The sequence below is a fragment of the Pundamilia nyererei genome, unplaced genomic scaffold, assembly GCF_000239375.1.
Source record: "Pundamilia nyererei isolate P.nyererei 1_Seehausen unplaced genomic scaffold, PunNye1.0 scaffold00056, whole genome shotgun sequence".
In the NCBI taxonomy this organism is placed as follows: Eukaryota; Metazoa; Chordata; class Actinopteri; order Cichliformes; family Cichlidae; genus Pundamilia; species Pundamilia nyererei.
The window spans coordinates 1,713,316-1,734,424 of record NW_005187457.1 but is presented as its reverse complement, the minus strand read 5'-3'; the positions used below and the strand labels follow the sequence as shown (position 1 = coordinate 1,734,424).

General features: G+C 37.8%; 1 protein-coding gene across 1 annotated transcript in view; it reads right to left on the bottom strand.

Annotated features, from left to right (window-relative positions):
• Positions 1 to 20,302, bottom strand: part of agbl4 (AGBL carboxypeptidase 4) — a 341,409-nt gene extending 321,107 nt beyond the window's left edge. The window contains exons 1-2 of the mRNA XM_005734044.2: positions 20,147 to 20,302; positions 18,766 to 18,888 (exon numbers count right to left, since the gene is read on the bottom strand). Coding sequence (XP_005734101.1) covers positions 18,766 to 18,888; positions 20,147 to 20,192 — 169 coding nt within the window. The 5' untranslated portion in view covers positions 20,193 to 20,302. The remainder of the gene's footprint in view (positions 1 to 18,765; positions 18,889 to 20,146) is intronic.
• Between the last annotated feature and the right edge of the window lie 807 nt (positions 20,303 to 21,109).

Sequence of the window (21,109 nt, the reverse complement as noted above, 5' to 3'; positions counted from 1 at the left end):
TAAAGCGCTATACAAATACAGGCCAATTGACTGACCTTTCATTGTCAAGTAAGGCCCTAGTATTCCATGACAAATTAGGCCAATATAATGTTTTTGTTTGTATCTGGAGTTGACTTCAAGTGTGGAACTTGCATTTGGTTGCTTTTCACTGGAAGTCTCAATAATGTGGCCCAAACAGATGTTGGTACAAATGAAGGAGGCCAGCATTGAAAAACTAAAAGCCATCTGAAATTCACTCACCAGCTCAGCAAAAGGCCTGAAAGACCACTAAAGACAACTGAACCAGATGATTGCAGAATTCTTTGTTTCTTTCTTTGTTTATTCTTTTGTTAAGAAAAACCCTTTAGAACATCTAGACAGATCAAGAGCAATCTTTAAGAGGTCGACATACAATGACCAAAGCCAACAAACAAGAATCAATCAATCAATCACATTTTCAGCAAGGTGCAAACTACTGTACAGGATACACTGAAGAACAGGAAGGCCAAATTTACCAACTTTAGCAGAAAATATCTAAAACAGCCTGTAGAGGTTTGGAGAAAATAATTGAACAGACGAAAACGAGTTTAACTTGTACCAGAACAGCAAGGAGGAGAAAAGCACGGAGAAGGAAAATAACAGCTCACCAAAGCATGTCACCTTATCTGACCAACCTGAAGGAGGTAATGTTATGGCATGTATGGCTGCCAGTGGAACAGGGTTACTAGTATTTATTGATGATGTGCAAATAGATAATGAGCAAAAGGACACTGAGAATATTCTTCAATGGCTGAGTCAGTAAACTGATCTCAATCCAACAGAGCAGCTTTTCAGTTACTGAAGACACAACTGAATGCAGAGAGAACCACAGACAAGCAGCAATTAAATGTGGCGGCAGCACAAGCCTCGCAGAGCATCTTAAGAGAGGAAAGGCAGCGTTTGATGATGTCCATGAGTTTTCCAAGTCTTAATATTATGTTAGTTGGTTAGTTTGTCCAATTAACTTTAAACTTCTGAAAATAAGGAACTATGTAAAAAATGACTATTTTAAACAACTAAATAGTTACAAAGCAATAGTTTTTAAAACTGAAAGTTTGCACTTCAATCGCATCTTCACAAATATTTATGACGCTAATTTTATTAATGCTGAAAGTATCCCGTGGTTCAGCTGTTCAGCAAGTGTCTTTCTCTCTTCAACCCCTACTACTAACTTAAAAACTGGACTTACATATCTTCCATTCTATAACCCCCCAGTGGATGCTATTTGCATCTTGCAATAAATAGTTATATATTTCACTATCTGTTGTGTCCACTTTGAGTCTTCAGGTACTGTTTGCCTACAATTACAGGCTTAAGTGTGTTTTATTTAATACAATAATGAACTGAATACATGGATTATTGTCATTTAACTTTAAATTATAAAAGATTTGATGAGCTTGATGTCTTCTACAGCAACACACACAAACGCACAACCACACAGGCAGGGTTTTTGTAAACATTATTGGAAATTATTTTGAATATAATCAGAAGATACAACAACACCAGGATAAGAGCAGACAATAAGAAAGGACAATAAGCGGAAAAAAAAAATCATATTGTTATGAGTCCATCTATGCTCCAGTGAGCTCCTCGTTTCAATATAGATGAAGAAAGCTGGGCCTGAGGACAGCAGTGAGATATGCAGGCAGCCCACACATATCTGATGATGTACAGGCCTGCCTGCACATTCTAAAGAGAACACATTTTCGAGCTAGCCTTTTATAATTGTATTTTTTCCCTTCCAAAAGGGCCTAGAGCTAGACTCATATGCTCCATCTGAAGCGGTTGGTGTAGTAATGGGTCATAGTGATGCATTCATACTGAGACTGGCTTAATTGTATTATCAATCTCATCCAGACAGTGCTTCAGCCCCACAGCTCTGGACATGCTACTGTCAAACTCTCTGCATTAGTATTGGGAAGTGAACCATGAAGAAGCAAAATCTTAACTTCATCTGTTTCTCAGGCTAAAAGAGTAAGTTAGCTAGTTGAATGATGTTTTTATCAGAATATGGCCACTGCCCTTCTTGGGTTCCCTTACTGTCACGTTCCCTCTGTCTAACCGTCACTATGTCACTTTTGCCTTCTCTGTATTTATCTTTCCCATATGGTGTGTAGTGAGTAAACGCAAGTCCGTTCCAATTTCATGCTATCTTTTAACAAGTTAATTATGTTGAGCCCTACAAAGACTGAAGGCAGACAGAGGGGGTGGCAGCAATGGCAAAGGGATAACTGCCCAGGTCATCTCTTTGTTGTTCTATTTTGTTTTGTGTCTCAAAGCACTCTCCCTCTCCTCTTTTCTCTCTTCTTTCTTTTCTTATTGTAGCCTCCTCCTTCTTTTCCTCTTCGTTAGTAATAGCTCTAGTGGTGGAGGAGGGTTTTGAGATAAAAAGCACTGGGAACTGAGGAGTCCTTTGCAAGCCTAAGGCAAGGAGAAGGTCAATAGGCCTGCTAAGAAGGGCTGTTATCATCTTGGTAACATGTTATCGGAGAGCCTGCAGTAGTGTTTATTTACAGTTATTGCTCCCTCTGGGTACACACTTCAACGCCTGGGGCTGATTGCTCTGTAATGAGTTAAGGAACACAGGGAGCCGATGCAAGAAAAGAAGGGAAACAAGAGAGGCAAGAAATCACTTGCCAAAAACCAATAGGTCAGCAAAAAATCAAGTATGAAGAGAGAACCATGGTCATTGAAAATGCAGGCCAAAAGAAGTGTGCCTGCCTCCAAAAACAGAGTTTTCTTCCAGTAAATGGCAGTAAATGGATCTTGACCTTAAGTTGATTGCATCGCTCTAAGAAAGGACCGCTCACTGACTTGAAATAGTCAGTTTCTATCTGTAATGTCCTTCGCCAGGGCTGGGGTTTTTCTGTTTTACTTGCCAGATCATGCCACTGTTATGTGTGCTAATCATATAGGTCCATATTTAACAGGTTGAAAGGCAAAGTGGGGAGAGTCAACCCAGGGGTTGGCCATTTCAGGAAAGAGGATGTCTCCGGTGGTGTGTGAGTGGGTTTTTCTACACTTCTACACTACACTGAAAGTCAAATGAAATCTCTCATTATGGGCCAGCATTTCAGTCTAAGAATTAGACTAAGTGCAGCTACTGTCAAAAAGGACAGAAAATGAAAGACTGAAGAAGCAGGAAAGGCAGTGGTGAATACCATTCAAAAGGCTTGGATGAAGACCAAGGAATTTTTCAGGCACTGTATTTAACTATCAAGCAATTACAAGAAATTAATGAATATATCTAAATTAGTCAGATATTGAAAAATAAATATATAAGAAAATCATCTAAATACATTTTTTCTAGACTATACCATAAAAGCAAATCCATCCAGTGACAACCTAATCCCTTTTCATAGCATCGGATATGGGAGATTACAAGACATAATTAGGTAATTTCATTTAGACATAATTCATGAGAAGAGAAGAGCGCAGGGAGCTTTTTTGGGATGAAGTTTCTCCATCACAGCAGGAGGCTCTGGATGATGCCAACTTCATGATTCAGATATGATAACTGGAGTGAGCTGATGTAGAAAGGGAGGACTCAGAAACATATTTGCTTCTCAGCACTCAAGGGTGGTTACAGTCAAAACGAGCAGAATTGGACAGAAGCCTCGAGAACTGAAGCACTTGGAAATCGTCTAGTAACATGCTGATTGGGTCGCAGTTATTAAAATCAGATTCAAGTAATGATTAAAGCTATTTCAGTTCGTTTTTTTTGTATACTTACCATCACATTGTATAAAAAAAGAGAACAATTCTAATAATTACAACAGACCCAATAACTTCAGAAGTGTCTCCAAGTACTGCTTAATTTCAAACATGTAAATGTGTTCTTCTCTTATAATCCTCTCCTATACCCTTAAGCTGATTTTGATATAGCTAATGACATCCAACACAATTTAAAGAGATTTAAAAATACACTAGTACAGACAGATGCCTCTTAAAAGTACACTCAATTATTTTTATGTGAACAATGGGTCAAATCTCTATACTTAAAGTTACAGGAGCCACTTATCACGAGGCTGCAGTTCCCTGTACCTTTATAAGTGTGTGTGTTAGTGTCTTACAGATCACTGTTTTGGTTTTACAGCCTGCAGCTTTATTACAACTTTATTATTAGTGAGTGACTGGTGAATTGGAAGGATTTAGCACGCCAAAAATATTTTCCTTCACAGTATGGTAAAGATCACAGTACTTGATTTGCATTCACTACATGAGAAGACCCCCTGTTTGGACAATGACACTGATGTTTTGGACTATGCATATTGAAGCTTCAACATTAGCCTTTTGAAGGCATCATGTTGGTGTTTGGAGCAAAAGTAAGCCTAATCTGAACAAGATTGCCTAACTTACCAGCTAATGCTGGTTAGCTTAGAATGCTCCATCCATAAACTACACTGCAAATTAATGCAAGAGTAACATCCCATAAATATATACTAGAAGTTCATCTTCTGTGTGTTTATACACCAAGCATTTGCATTAGTCATTAAGTATTATTAATCCGTTGCTCTTTTCCACATGTGTCTTTTGCCACGTTTCCCTCTCCTCACGCCCAACTGGTCGTGCGAGTTGTGTCAGCCTCTTCTGCCAGATGTGTCTTCCTCTTAAAAGGGAGTTGCACGCCACTGCAACCCCCTCTGGCCTCCGCTCCGTGGCTGCTGGGTGACCTCTCATTTGGGGCTCTACTCAGCTCTTCCCAGGAGGGTGGCACGGTTCCCCCCCTTTGGTGGTCCTCCTTGGGTCCTCATACTCTGGGGCCTCTGGATGTCTGGGGCCTGGATCTCCTCCATACCTGCTTCATGCCCTGGGGGACGGGGCTATGGCTCCCCACACTCCCTAGCAGATCGTTACATGGAGAAACCTTTGGAATACAAGCCTGCTGATCCACACAGGTGTACACACGGGTGTTCACAGACGCGGACTACACCTTTCTTGGCTGCTGCCTCAAAGCACATTGTGCGCTGTCTATCTTGCGTGCTGCACAATAGCGTTTAATACTTAGCATCTACTGTTATCTACTGCTAGCTAGTTTATTGTGATGGTGCTGTTTTTATTATGTTGCTCTTTTTTGTTTGTTTTCTCTTCTGTTTTTTTTTCTCCATACAGGTGATTCAGGTGTTTTGTTTGTTTTTCTTTCTTTCTTCCCCCCTTTCTCACCGTCTCTTCTCCCCTCTGTTTTTCTTTCTCTCCCTCTTTCTTTCATTCTTTCTTCCTGTCCTATCCCCCAGTCAAGTCTGTCCCGTCTTTAACAACTGAAAATAAAATAAATACATAATTATAATAAAGGTCAATCAAATGGACCAATATGGCAAGGCCATGATGATCCACTTGGTAAAGTAAATCCACTTGGCATCTTTCTTGGCCTTGAGACAACAATTCTGATGGCTAAAGATCCAAACGGGACAAACTGTCACCTATTCATTGCTCATAAAGTGTCAGCTGATTGTTAGGGTTTTCTCTCTATTATTATTATTATTATTATTATTATTATTATTATTATTATTATTATTATTGTTAAGCACTTTGAGGTAACTACTGTTGTAATTTGGTGCTATATACAAAAAATGTAATTGAATTGAATGTATAAATGCTTGCTAATGATACTGTCATCATAATCTTTATTCAGAACCACTACAAGTGAGGGATCGACACTAGCTGTTTTATAATGACCAAAAACATCATATTTTTTAGAGATTCCAGTGCGTTCACTAATAAGAGGTATTTGAAACATCCATGGGGGAAACAATCCTGATAAGAGCATTTGGCCAAACAACACTGGCCACAAGGAGTGCATTTTCTATACTGTTACTTTGAGCAGCAGACCTATGAGATAGCAGCCTGGATTTAAACCAAAATGTATTCTTTCAGAATGCTGCTCATGTGAGTATTTCATCCTTCCACTGTATAACTATATTCTGAACATGAATTTGTGTTATCAAACAAACCCTGGCACATCAATGAAGCTCATCTCAGAGAGAGGTTTTCTAAATAAATCAGCAGAATAAATACAGGCAGCTTGAAAAACATGAAGTGGTAAAGCATTACAAATCCTTGCCATTTTCCCAAACTGTACCGTCTTGCCTTGGATGAAAAATGAGACGCCTGCTCTGAAACTGTGTTTATGGCGTTAGGAATTGCTTGGAAATGAATTACTGGATGAATCACCGGGGCCTTGTGCGCGAGAACCACTTGTGCAATGCAGAAATCTGGTTGCAGTAATGTTTACTTACGACACACTTGTATCACGACGCTAGAGGCAGGCCCTGAGCCAATGAATAGTGATGTTCCAAATATGTTTATAACACAAAATAGCCTAGAGCTGGATTTTAAAAACAACCACAAAGTGAAACCTGTTTGGGTCACACCACTTCCTTCAATGCAGATGAAGTAACAACGATGCAATTTTTAATGTTAAAAAGAAAAAACTTTATATAATATCAAATGTCTGAATATTCTTCCCTTCAGACTTTTCAAATCTCACAGCCACACCGTGAATACAGTTGATAATCAAATCCTTTTGTGACTCAAACTTTTACAAGTATCCTACTGCTGCTAGCATTTGGTGACATTTTGAATAGATGTGCAAGGGGTGGGCTCTCCTATGTGCTGCTCAAATCAGAGCCATCAACAATTAACTCACAAAACGCTGAGGTTGTTTGTAGTACTTCCTGAGCAGCAAAACTGAGCCAATGTGTTCACTTAGTGATTAGACGTGGCCATATGCAACAGGCCCAAATGTCAGACGGGATTATTACTCTGCAATTCATTCAGTGCTACTGATACCACTTTGCATTGCAAAAACTCTGTCAAGCCTCAATGAAGCCATGTGTTCAAGGCAGATTTTTAGATTATTAGCATTTGTTCTGCTTAGAAAAAATAAAATACAGCAGAACACTGGCATGTTATCACCTTTAAATTAATATGCAAGGAGTTGTTGTTTCCATATATAAAAGACAGCCAGTCACAGCTGCATTATAGTGGAGTTATCTGTGTGTGTGTGTGTGTGTGTCCATCTGTTTAAATCTACTGTTGCCTCTACTCAAACTAGAACCTTACTTTGTCTGCTGTTAGGTGCTTAGAGTAGGATTTTGGCACTGTTTCTGATTAAAATAGCTGCCTGCTAACTCTAAAAACAACAGAGAGCCATGAGAATAACCTGAAGGAGCCAAATACAGATGACAAAACGAAAACAACAAGATAAAGCTGGGAGGTTCTACAGAGAATGATCATACAGGTTATATATGGGGTTATCTTTACAAGTGAATCATTCAGACTGAACTATAAAGACCGGCTACTTTATTAGATACGCTGGGCCAGTACCGAGTTCGACCTTTGCTTTTATAACTGTCTAAGTTCTTTGTGGCATAGACTCAACATGGTTCTGGTCTGATAGCATCACACAAGTTGCTGCAGATTGTTCACCTGCACACCCATGATGCAAATATCTTATTGCGCTCCAGTACATCCCAAAGGTGGTCTACTGGATGAAGATCCAGTGGGTGTGAAGGCCATTTAAATATTGTGAACTCATTGCCATGTATATGAAATCGGTTTGAGATGATCTGAGCTTTGTGACACAGCACATTATCCTGCAAGGGGCAGCCATCAAAAGAATGGATGGATATACTGTGGTCATTCAAACAATGCTCAGTTATAACTAAGGGGCCTAAAATATGCAAAGAGAGTGCACACTATTACACACCAGCAGCTGGTATCATATAAGGGAGGACAGATCCATGTTCATGTAGTGTACGCCAAATTCTGGACTCTACTATCCAAATTTGGCAGCAGAAATCGATACTCATCAGATTGAGCAATGTTTTTCCAACCTTCTACCGTCCATTTGTGGTGCACCTCTATGAACTGCAGCCCCACTTTCCTGTTCTTAGCTGGCAGGAGTGGCACCTCTTGTAGTCTTCTGCTGTTGTAGCCTATCTGCTTCAAACTTTGGCATGTTGCGCATACAGAGATGCTCTTCTTCATCTCTTGGTTGTAACGAGTGGTTATTTGAGTTACCTTTGCCTTCCCATCAGCCTGAAGCAGTCTGTCCATTCTCATCTGACCTCTGGCAACAACAAGGCATTTTCACAAAGAGAACTGCTTTTCAGTGGATATTTTCTCTTTTTCTGAAAATTCTCTATAAACCCTAGAAATGGTTGTGTGGGAAAATCACAGTCGTTTCTGAAATACAAAGAAATACATTCAAAGTCATTTTACATTCTTCCTCATTCTGATGAGGAAGAAATTGGTTTGAACTTCAGCAGGTCATCTTGACCATGTCTACATGTCTAAACGTATCAGCTTGCTGCAACATGACTGTGCGATTAGTCATTTGAATTAACAAGCAGCTGAACAGGTGTACCAAATGAAGAAAGTGCATTATTTGATACATCGTGGACACTTAACACAGGGTCAAGCCAATGTAACCCAACCCCAATTCATATTCCATGAAGTTTTTCAAAAAGAGAAATAAAAGGTATTATATATACCTGAAGAAAATCTCAGAATATGACAATAAAACAAGAAGTAACAATAAAGAGTAATTTCTTAGGGATACAAATGGCCAATAAATAGCATAAATCAAAAGCAATGGTCTTGCCAACAGTCCCAAGACAACTCAAATTTATCTCCATACTCTGCGCCTGACTTAAAAGAAAGAGAGAGGAGAGAGAACTGCTAAAAGGGAAAACTGGAGAGGCCATTTAGTGATTTGAGCAGTGAAGCTTCTCTGCTGCCAAGGACATGTAAGAGAGACAGAGAGACTGGGAGTGCCTCTCAATACATCAGATGTCAGGAGTGCTCCCTCCTACTCAGACAAATAGATCTTCTTTTGGAAAGCCCATAAGAGAGAGCATTCTAAGGTCGGCGAGCTATAGAAAAGTAAAAAAAATCTTGCCATTAAAAGGCCATATGACAGCACAAAGCTCATGTGTGGGGAGTTAAGTGTCAAACAAATTCTGAATTATGCTCATGCTGATTACAAGTAAAAAGGCATTAACAAAAATTATATATCTTTGTTCCCCCCTGGGCTGCTTCTCCCTCCGGATTGTTTCATCAGAGAGGCAGAAGAGGTGAAGGAGAGAGCTGCATACTGCAGCAAACTCAGGCCTCTCCAAACCACTCGTTCTGAGCATCTGGCTTGATTGTAAAAACGTTTCCCTCTTCTTTAATCAATGGAAACTCAACTATCCTGATTCATGGGGCACTCTGGAGTATATAAATATCTTCTGACAAGCTTGACTGCATTCCCCCCTTGACTGGCTACAGACCCCCAGCCACCCCACCCCCAAGTGTTCATATTTTTCTTTCCTTCTGTAGTACCTTATTTCTCATGCTTTTTCCGACCATCTCTTTTTGATCTCTGTCTTCTGAATTTTGCTTTAGTCGGGACTCTAATCAATCACTTTTCATAGGGTCGCTGCAACTGCGACATGACAGTTTCTGGGAGAAGATAAGGCCAGACAAATTAAACACACTGCTGAGTGCTGGAAGAAAAGAAAAATACACTTGAAGCAAAATGAGATAAGCCAACCTACATAAGCAGTGACTAAAGGGACTGTTTTTTCCATGTTATCTTACTACCGATCTCCTTACAGACATTTATTTATTTACTATTGTTTTCTAATTTAAAACAAATAAGAGAAAGTCTTTGTTTATCAATTATTAATAATGGGTTATTTATAATCTAGAGTAAATCCATGAAGAGGTTGTAGATATTTCATCAAAGCAGTAATGTCAGGGTTGGAAACCTTAATTTATACAGTAATGATCATCTGGGCAGTAACTATTTATTGCTGATGACTAACAGCTAATGAATGTGTAAAAATATAACAAAATATAATTTCAGCTCAGACTTTTTTATGTCAGTGTATCAATCCAACCCGCTCTGCATTGGAAAATAAGGGAAAATTACTTATTATCCATCACTGCACATGAGCCAAATTAACCTAATGTGTGCCCAGAAGAATAGCAACACCCTAAATATTAATTTGGCGTGAGCTCTCCTGGAAAATATAAATACCACATTTTGTATTGCTCAGAGTAATAGACTTAAAACTGTTGAAGATTATTGCTATTACTATTACTTACTCATCACCTCTGCTCAATGTTTCATGGTAAACATTAATGCTTACCATGTTTACCTTGAAACTGATATGGTGTCAAAACTAATTCTAACGACTACTAATATTGTTTTATACCTAGATAGAATTAACAAGATAATTATTATTAAGAATCTGTGTTGGTAATTAACGATCCGCACACTGCACCACTCTAAATTATATTGCTAATCGGTTATTATGAAACAGTGTGTTTCAGAACATTTTGCAGAGTAACGTGAAAGTAATGCATAGTACAACATAAGTATACGAGTCGTATAACAAATGTCTTGTAATGTACTATATTACTTTTAAGAAAAGTGTTCTGTGTAATATATGTAATAACTTTTTTACTTTACTTTTTTGAGTAATGACCCAACACTGATCACACCAAAGAGGGGGAATACCTCCAATGTGCACAAACATTTGACGACGCAGCATGTAGTTAATTTGCAAGAATGGAGCTGATAAGAATCGATAATGAATCAGAATCACAAATTCTTATCAATTCCCATCCCTACCTGCTCTTTATCAGACGTTGAAACACAAGGCAGGACCATCTTAAATCCCCTGTGAACAGTCACATGACCACAACATGTCATAACATCCAATCAGGAACCAGATCTTTTATAGGACAAAAAATTTGCGACAGAAACATAAAAATATGTCTCCACAAAAAAATAAAATAAAATAAACAAAAAACAAAACATTATCCATAACATGCTGAAGTTCAAAACAAGTAATATCTAACATTTGAAATTAATGCAGTTGATCAGACAAATAAAAAAAATTGCTATATCATCTTATATAGTGTCTGTCAAGTAAAACATTATTATTAAGAAATATATACACAAAATACAATATCAAAGCTCTTAATAAGACACTACACTGCCGTCCGGTATTCCCGTCATCAAGTCTAAAGGGGCGCTTGCATTATTAGATGCAGTAAATACAATATGACCCTCAACTGAAAACACATGAATCCATAAGAAATACACTGAAAAACTGAACATATAATAAAACACTGAAATACAAGGAGTCATAAAAAAGGACAAAGTCCATTTCTTCGTTAAGACTTTTTGTAGCTAAATCTCTAGAGTGAAAATCCAATAAAGTTCACGCTGTAAAAGTTAAGTATTAATGCCCGCTTCTCTTTTTGCAAGCTGTACATGCTCAATGCCAATATAACTAAGACAAGACACATTGTGATTCATACGCTTTAAGTGGTGGGAAACCGGACTTTTCTGATCACGATTTCCAATAACACATCTATGTTCGGAAATAATATTTTTCAGAGGTCTGGATGTTTTACCGATATATGCCAACCCACAAGGACATTTAAGCATTTTTATCACATTACTGGTTTTACATTAAATTATTCCTTTAATTGGAAAAGTCTTGCTTGTGTCCGGATGATATAAAATCTTTGTTTTACAAGTAAAATGACATTGCTGACCATCATTGCATTTATAGTTCCTGAGGTAAAACTGTTAACAATGGTGGCCATATCTTTAGTCAAAAGTGAATTTTGAATAGCACATTGAATTGCTTTCTTTTAATTCAAGTATTAGGGATATAATATGTATAACCGAACTATTACGAGTAGAAATCAGCATTGTAATTGGGTTTTAATGATCAGAAACTTGTTTTAAACACTCATATTTCTAACATCTTTTAAAAATCTTTGTTCTAAATCTCCTATTTAGTCTTCAAAAGTCACTATTAGAGCTACATAAGCAACATATGCAGTAGACCTGAGGCACAGGAACACTTCTTTTTTTTAAAATTGCTGGATGATATGAACGTAATGAATATCTATCTGTAGCTTTTCTGTACAAAGTGGTGCACAAGAGTTCGATAAGATATTCATTATTTATCTAAGTGGAAGTTAATACACAGTCATGTGAAAAAGAGTTGTTGTTTGTAAAAAACTAAGGACACGCTTACTGCTTTCACATGAATTAAGAGGGTAAGTAGCACCCAGGCGCAACTAATCAAATGCACTTTAACGGATCATCAGAAAGTGTGATCAGCTCTGTAAAAGTAGAAGTTTTGGACATTTTTGTTTTGTCTGGTGCATTCAGGTGTGTCTTAACACAGCAACACAATCTCCCTAAGAGAACACATCCCATCAAAGTCAGCCCAAGGTCAGACCATGTAATCCTTAGGGAAACTGCAATAAAAAAACACACGAGCTACATCTCAGACCCTACAGGCATCAGTTAGCATGTTAAGGTTCATGACAGCACAATAAGAAGAAGACTGAACAAGTATGTCTTGTATGGAAGGACTGCCAAAAGAAAAGTCTTCTCTCTAACAAAGAAAAAAAACAAAAACACAAGAGTTGCATCTGAACAAACCACAAGGATTCTGGAACAATTCCCTCTGGACAGATGAGACAAAAATGGAGACGTTTGGTCATAATGCACAACCACACATATAGGCACAAACACCTCATACCAGCTATTAGCACTGTGGTGCCACCAGAGAAATTTGTTCAACAGCTCGGCCACGAGCAGGTCATCCAACAAGACCTGCGTAGACCGGGTAGGCCAGGTCCTTCGAAGGATACAGCACCTGAATTTGGACACAGCCAAAGATTCCAAGCACTTCAGCAAATCTACAACCATGGCTAAAAAAGAAAACAATCCAGGTGGTGATTCAGTGGTGATGTCACAGTTCAGACCTCAGTCCAGTTTAAATGCTTTGGTGGGACATTAAGAGAGCTGTGCCTGCAAACTTAAAAAACTGAACATTGTAGCAAAGGGTGGGCCGAAATCCCTTCGCAACGAGATGACACACCGATAAAGTCATAGAGAAAATTATTACCATGAGTCAGTGTGTAATTTTTTACTTTCATAGTCTAACAAGCTGTTACATTATTTACGAATCAGGTTAATTACTCAGGCTCAGGAAACACTATGACTTCAAACAGTATCTGACAGCCTTGACTATTTTGGTTGTAGTACGATATGGACATAGCAGTTCGACAATATCTGTTCTCCAGTCTGCAATATAAGTTGGATTGTATTGAGTGAATTGACTGTAAAGTCTATGAGTTGTCTTTATCAATAGACCCCATTAAACACTTGTCACCGCTGGGGAATTTCTTTGACCATGCAAGCCATTGTCAGCAGAGAGCGGTCGGTCTAATCAATGAGTGCTTAATTATATCTGGTGCATGGTCCAGAGGTGCAGTAAAACAATAGGCCTGCGCTGTCAGTGTCGTTCTTTGTACAGACAGATGGCTCTTTAGTCAGCGACATTGTGAGGATGCATTCACAAAAGAATTTTTGGGCTAAAAATGTCAACAGTTGGAGCGTGTGACAAGACAAGATAAGAATGTCATTTGGATTTCACTCTAAAAACAATTAGACTTCTTTTATCACGTTCACGAATCTCTGCCATTTGACACAATACACAACAATAGGCCAGAGCTTAAATGTTTACAGATTAGCAAAATCTTCTATTTCCTACTGTACTACATAAAAAAAAGATCTCAGTAAGTAAAACTCCAAGTTTACATGGGTGTTAATAACACTGGGCAAATTATACAATCCAAAACGTTCAACAAAACCAGTGAGAATGAAAATAGCCACAGTGTTCAAGTTGTACTGTACCAAACACTGAGAGAACTGTCATGCTCATTTTTTAGGCATAGTACAGTAAAAGGCATTTAATGGTTTATAATGACTCTGTGTCAAAGGGCCTGTTGACTGAGACACACTGTATGTAAATCTGTAGGCCATCACTGACTTGATCAGCACAGCACAGACAACAAAGTGAATTAAGCCTCATCTAAATGTAAATTAGGTTTTATACCTTTGGCAAACAGCTTACATAACCAGTGTCTGTTTTAATAAACCAATTAGATTTTATTCTATGCTATATGAAGACGAGAAAATAAAAGCTGTGCTTTATGGAAATGTACATGGGATGCAGATAGCATCAGGAGTCGGGCAAAGATCCTTCCTATAGGTATGCATCATTTTCACATGAAAACATGTGCTTGAAATACTGACTATTCAATCTAGTCTGAGAGAAGTAAAACAGACACAGACTGTCATAAAAGGCCCATTCAATTGCCTTGAGAAATGAACATGTGTGGCAGGAGCTTACATATTTGTCTCCAATTTCCTCTCCCTCACTCGTATCACAAATATCAGACTGAATATATGAAACCAGAAGCTCATTTTACATTCTTCACTTATGCAACCTGTCTTATAAAGTTTGAGCAGAGGTACATTTACTGTAAACACAATATGGCAGGTATTCTCAGGTTAGATGAACCTACACTTTTGCTGCTGTTCAACATCTTTAATACAATTAAAGAATGAGGGAACAAATTTTGCTCTTTCACAATTTAACTGCATGTACTTTCTTTACCACAACATTTACATTTTTATCCAAGGATTGTTTTTTTTTAAGTTAATCTGTGCAGTCTTATGTTCAGAAATATTATAAATAAGAACTTCTCCTAATGCAAGTTTCCACTTAATAAAAATACATTAAAAAACAAAGTAACTTAGGGTAACTCTGGGTAATCAGAGTTAGTATTATTTATCTGATTAATAGAGGGGCAAAGAGAACTCTTCCTCTGATAAATTTATAGAAATTTCTATTTCTATTTCTTACCTCATGTTTAATTTTGTCCTCAGGAAACTCAGAACAAGTTAAACAAACAAAAATAAATTAAGAAAATGCCAAAATTTCTGCTTTTTATTTTGTTAAATTTTAATTAAGAATTTAGAATTAAGAAGTAATATTATCTTTAGTAAAGAGAGTGGTACTTTGTTTGCAGCACATTTATTTTTACTATGGTAAATGATGACAACAAACATATGAACAGCAAGAAGTGCTATTGTAGACAAATACATAGATTTGAGATGGAGTATAACTTGTGGAAAAATATGCACATGTAAAGAATTCTGTAAAAAGCAAAATTACAAACTGTGAAGTGGAACTTTAAAGCAATGCTGTTAAAACCAGTAGTGTTTAAATGAAACAGCAACAGGGCATTAATTTGAGAATATCTGGCAAATATCAATTTATTCCATATTCTAACTTTAGTAATGCATTTACTGGAAAGAGAGTAATATCAATTCCATAAATCATTCAGGAGATAAATCCGGAGCCACAGACATGTATATGTTAGCTGATCCCTGTGAGGGAGCTCAGCACCCATTAATCAATGTCTGAGCTCCTCTGGCCATGTCATCTGGGGGGAAAAAAGGCAAATTTATAAAAAGGGCAATTACCACACTGATATTGCAGAAAAATCCTCCTAATATAACCCTCTGCTACTACACATTTGTACTTTCCTTCACATATGAGTCTGATAAGGTTTATCTATCCCACTATATGTCTATAAAAGATTGTCTTTCCTCTTGTGAATAAGCCTAACCCAACTTAATTGTTAGTAATCCACTGACCTCCAGGTTGTTGAAAAAGTGCATCAGAGAATCAGCACTGGAGAACAACACTGACACTGACACCAAAGTCAGACAACAGAAAGTAAACAGGGAGAAGTTAAAGCTCATCTGAGTCTGCAGAAACCAAAATGGGCTTATCTGTGGAAATATGAAATCTGAGCACCATCTGAACCTAATCTCCACACAGCGATTCAGTCCCAAAGAGAGCCTGCTGGTTCCCTGATTTATTCTGCCTACTTGGTGCTTGAGTGTTAGCCTGCTTGTGGGTCTAACCAGCCGACCTTGTCGGTGCTGAAAACATGCAGTTCTTCATTTTCGTTTTAATGCCACTCCACTAGCAGAAAGCAAGGCCATTAACAAAGGACTCTGGAGCATATTTAACTTCATCTTACAGCGTACAGCAGCCTCAATTCAATTATATAATTGATTTTTTTTTCAATCAAACTATGAAAATTAATTGTGGAAAACAATCAACACTACAAGTGGCTATCTTTCTTCTGACCTACACAAAATACCTAGCTGGATTTCCTCCACAACAAATGCGACACTGCTGAGGGGAACCAAACAGACTGCTATCACAGTACCACCACAATACCACATAGCTGTACCATGTGTGAGTCAATGTCAGAAAAAACTACATGGCGTGCTCCTAAGTCCAGCTTCAGACTTCAGATACATCGCTGTTGACGCAAGAAGAAAATGAAAATGATTTGAACCAATGAACCAATATCAGTTAAGCAACTAAAGGTAAACAGAGTTAAATTTAACATTTGTCTATTATGTTTTTATGATTTGTTGGGTTTTTGTTATACCAACTTTTTTACCTACTTTTTATATTTGCAATTCACAGTAAATGATAACAGCAGGTACATTAGCATACGTTAGCTAACTAAGCAGTTGTATCTTGTGTCTAAAAAACAAGAATCTTAAAAAACGCGCAATTTAATGGCGTTTTGGCCCAACATGAGTCAATTAAGACCCAAAATAATAAACAATATTCCTGCGGTAATCATAGCAGAGAGTTCGTTAACTACCTCAGATACAGAGAAAATAATATACTGATAAAAGCTTCCTGCAGCTCCCTGGTGGTTTGTTACTTTCCATTTCATGCTAGGGAAAAGATCATTATTGTTCCACGCTTTTCACAGCAGAGCTCGAATAGGTTGTCAAATCCCTATTAAATACAACTTAACATAATTAATTTGTTTAGTTTAGTTTTGTGATGTGTTGGAATGTAAATCTTTTAAGAGAGATCTTTAAGTTGATATGCCTTTATAAGTATGTCTGTCCAGGTATCGGTTTGCCCTCTTGTGGATGTAACGCAATATATAAATGGTTCGGTCCTGTATGGGCAGAGGTTTGAACGAATAATCAAATTTGAACAAGAGCCAATGAGGTATTCTGCAAAATGTGCATTGTAAAACATTTGTATTTTATCGTGTATATAGAGAATGAGTAAATGTTTGAACAACAGCACTATATTTTTTACAAGCCTACATACTACGTGCATATATATCCACATTTAAGCATGAGCTATACACGTTATCTAGAATGTAACAGCACAACGGCCTCTATTTTAAAATTCCTGGGCTAACTACTATTTTTGCCTAGTAAATATTTTAAAATCCCAGAAACTTTTATATAAAAGTGTAAGAATGAGGACTTGTCCCTATTAATGGTGCGGATGGTGTCCAGAGATCTGTTTTTACATTCTGTGCTCTCTGGTCATGCCTCTGTCAGCAATGACCAGATTGTTCAAATATGTGGGTTCAGTTTAGAAAATGAAATAAAAATGCAGCTAAATGCAATATAATGTGCATACATAGTAGTTGTGTATAAAAAGGGAAACGCCAGCAACTTCTGAAAAAAAAAATTAAAAGTGGAGCATCTTTTGTGTCTAAAGCTCTGTGGTGTGTTTGACTGCTTAAACAAAGAGACTGCTGTGCTGAATATGCTGCTTTAATGCAGCCTCGGTAAAAACTAAAAATGTGACTGTCTCCCATAAAATTAAGGTAACACTTACTACTGTTAACAACACGAGTCTGTAGTTATTATTGCATCTTGGAACTTCTTTAAGTCTTCCAAATTAGTGCTAGGGCAAGCAGAAATCACAGCTTCATCAGGAGATTGCAGTCAAACACGCAAATCAAATTGATTCTCAACTGCTAGATAAGGAAAAACAAGGCAGGGGGAAAAAAACAGAGTGCAACAGGGTTGTTGCCCAGTTTACTGTGAAAAGATTTCAGGGATCAATAGTACCAGCATCTCATCCACTTTCACAACAACAACAAAAAAAATTTCTGAACTGTGAGGACCCTGTGTATGGATAAAAAGTTTTAGAAAACAATTTCAGACAAACGAAATGGAAGATAACAGACAGGATGATGTAGAGATCGCAGGTTTAGTTTATGCTCTCGCTGACACACACACATGGAGACACTAAGGGAGCAAAGCCACATTGCAGACAATCTAGGTGATGTAACAAACACAAACTTTTTTGTTAAAACTTGCAAGCTCAATTAAAAAGGTAGCAAATACTGTATTCTGACCACAACCACGCTCCAGCCCAGGAACATAAATAACAGATGTCATAGGTTGCCACTTTGTCTATTGAGTTTTTTTTATTATTGTTTAAAAAATTTAGATTCAGCCATGGAAATACAAAGCGAGGGCAAATATACAAGATGCTAGCTAACAATGGACAGAGGCATGTCAGATTTAAAATTGTTTTAAACTACAAATATTAAGATCACATAACAAAAGAATTGTACAAATGTTCAAACAGCATCTAGCTAAAGCTGACCCACTGATTGCTTTTGGGTAACTACAGTCAGTGTGCTAGGGCAGCAGTGACAACCAATAATATTCGGCTTCAACACAGGTCTTATGACAGTACATTAGACCTGTGTTAGATAACCTGTGTTATCTAACAATAGATTTTTTTCAAATGTCAGCATATATACCCACCCTTCACTGGGAACCTGGGTTGCATGGAGAAGAAGGGATTGTTGTGATTTGGTCACTGTGCTTGCAGGATGTGGGTAGCTGTCAGTACAGCATCTGATCTAACAATTATCAATTATCTGACTTTTCTGCTAAACAAATCTGCTTAAAAAAGTGTCAGCCAGCATGAGAAAGTCTTGCTTTTCCATCCAAGTGTGCACCCTGTAATTATGTCTAAAGGTTAAATATTGTGTTTTGCAGTTACTCACCACTTTCAAAGCATGCATCAAAAACCAGATGTCCTTTTCGTGGAGTTCCTGAGTATCCTGGTGGGCTCACCATCAGCTTGTTTACGTTGCCCACCAAGGCATCCTCTCCCCCAGCTTCACGGCCTAAAGAACAAGTGCAAAATGTAGAGTTTAACTTTACTCAAAGGAGTCTCCGACCACTGTGTGTAAACCCTTAGTTCCCAGGTGTATATGAAAATTTCATATAATATAATACAGTTGTTGTTATTAAAGTAAGGACAGGTATTTACTCCAATAGAAAAAAGAAATGGTTCCTTTTCTTATGTTGTTGTCATGTTGACTTTTGTTAGAATGAAAAAGGAGACACACACACCAAGTCTATAAAAAATACAAGATATAAGGATAGGGATAACTAATTCACATAATGTTGTTGTTAAATGTGAAGCGCCACAACATCAACAGTATAAGAAGTGTTGATTTTATATATGTTATTGGTATTAGTAATTAGCACTAAGTGGTAATTAGGCTGTTCATTTCAACATACAATTTCAACACATGGTTACTTTTCCTTGAACAAGTGAAGTACAACTGGACTTTTAATAAGTTAATACCGTAACTCATTTCCATTTCTTACGCCGTTGCTCGTTAATAAAATAGTAGTGTATTTAGTTTAGATCTTTAAAATTAAAACAATAAATAAAGCTGCGTTTTGTACAAATATGCAAACAACAATAATCAGGAAGGTGGCAAAGAGGTTTTTTTCACAACTGTGGAGTCCAAAGATGGTAATTAATAAGATAAAATTTTAAAAAAGCATAAGTGAACTATGATAAACATGATAAAACCCCTGCCACAACAAATATTATTATTGGTTTAAATGTGCGTTTTGTTTGTTTAATCCCCTTACCCATTACAGTGGCGTGTACCATTTGTTAAGAACTGCTCATTTACGGTAGCTTTCATTTAGAAGGATAAGAGACAAACACCGGTTTTAATCACCAAGAGAAAACTTCAGATACAACGGAAAGCTAATTAGCTCCACACCAGCTCACTGCAGTCTGAGTAACAAAGCTAGCTAACACAATTTAACAAACAGTCTGCTCGGCTATGCAGCGGTTAACTTGTCATGGCAGCAATTACCTAAACGCACATGTAGCTCATAATATGGTTGAATAAAGTCAACAGCAGCACAGCTAGCTCACGCTTGCTGGTGACAGCACTGTGTTTACATTTTTGCACCTGCTAGCTAGGAGGTTAACACGCTTAACGTTAGCGTCCATAAAAAGAGACCTAGCGAGCCAGTCACGCGCGCATATTATTGTGAGATAACGGGCTATCACGCGCTTCCCTCTGTTTGTATTGCAATGAACAGGTTGCCGTGTTAAAGCTCATATTTACACACCAGCGTCGACATCGCTAACAGTGTTCTCCTCCATCTTCCTCTCCATCTGCTACAAAGCAGCCGACGCTCTCTGGGAGTTACCACGGCAACGGAGCAAAAGGAAGCAGGAGAGGCGCTGCAACCTTCATCGGGGAGCCGCTGCACAGAAGACACCCAAGAAATCGGTTCTCCCGGGCAATGAGTAAGTAATAAACCCGGTGTTTGATTATGTTTGTTTAGTGGTTACAAAAATCATTAAATATTGAAAGTAAGCTGTGATTTATCAAAGCATGGTTGGTTCAGGACAAACAAAAAACTGCAACTCTGAAAAGGTCACTCACAGAATTTCAAGTTAGTAAGAAAGGAAGTGAAGTTTGTGACTTTTGTTCTTGAGAAGGACTGTATACGCAAAGTGTTTTACAATATAAACTAAAATACATGGATAAAACCAAACATGCACAGGTGGGTCCAAAGCTTCTTTTTAAAGTTATCAGCAGGGTCGACCGATCTTAAATCCATTGGAACTTGGAAGCCACACCATGAAAAGCACAATCTCCAGCACTTGGATCTAGGTATAGCCAACAAGTATTAATCAGCTGACCTACTATATGAAGTTTGGATGAAGTAGTTCACTAATCTAGGGAGGCATCTGACCATGAGGAGCTCTGAAAGTGGTCACTAATATCTTAAACTGAACTCTAAAGTTTAAGAGGAGCCAGAGGAGTGTAAATAAGACACAACTGGTGTCACCCAGAAGGTCGAAGTCCCTGGAAAACTTCGGGAGTAAGCCTTCCTTCTTATTACACATGCATTTCAAACGTATACTGAATTAACATCAAGGCTAAGAGTAATTAAATAAAATGATGGAAAACCTTTATGGTTCAAGATTTGATATCTTGTAATTCTTCTTCTAACACACACACACACACACACACACACACACACACATACACACACACACACACAAATATATATTCAAAAGAA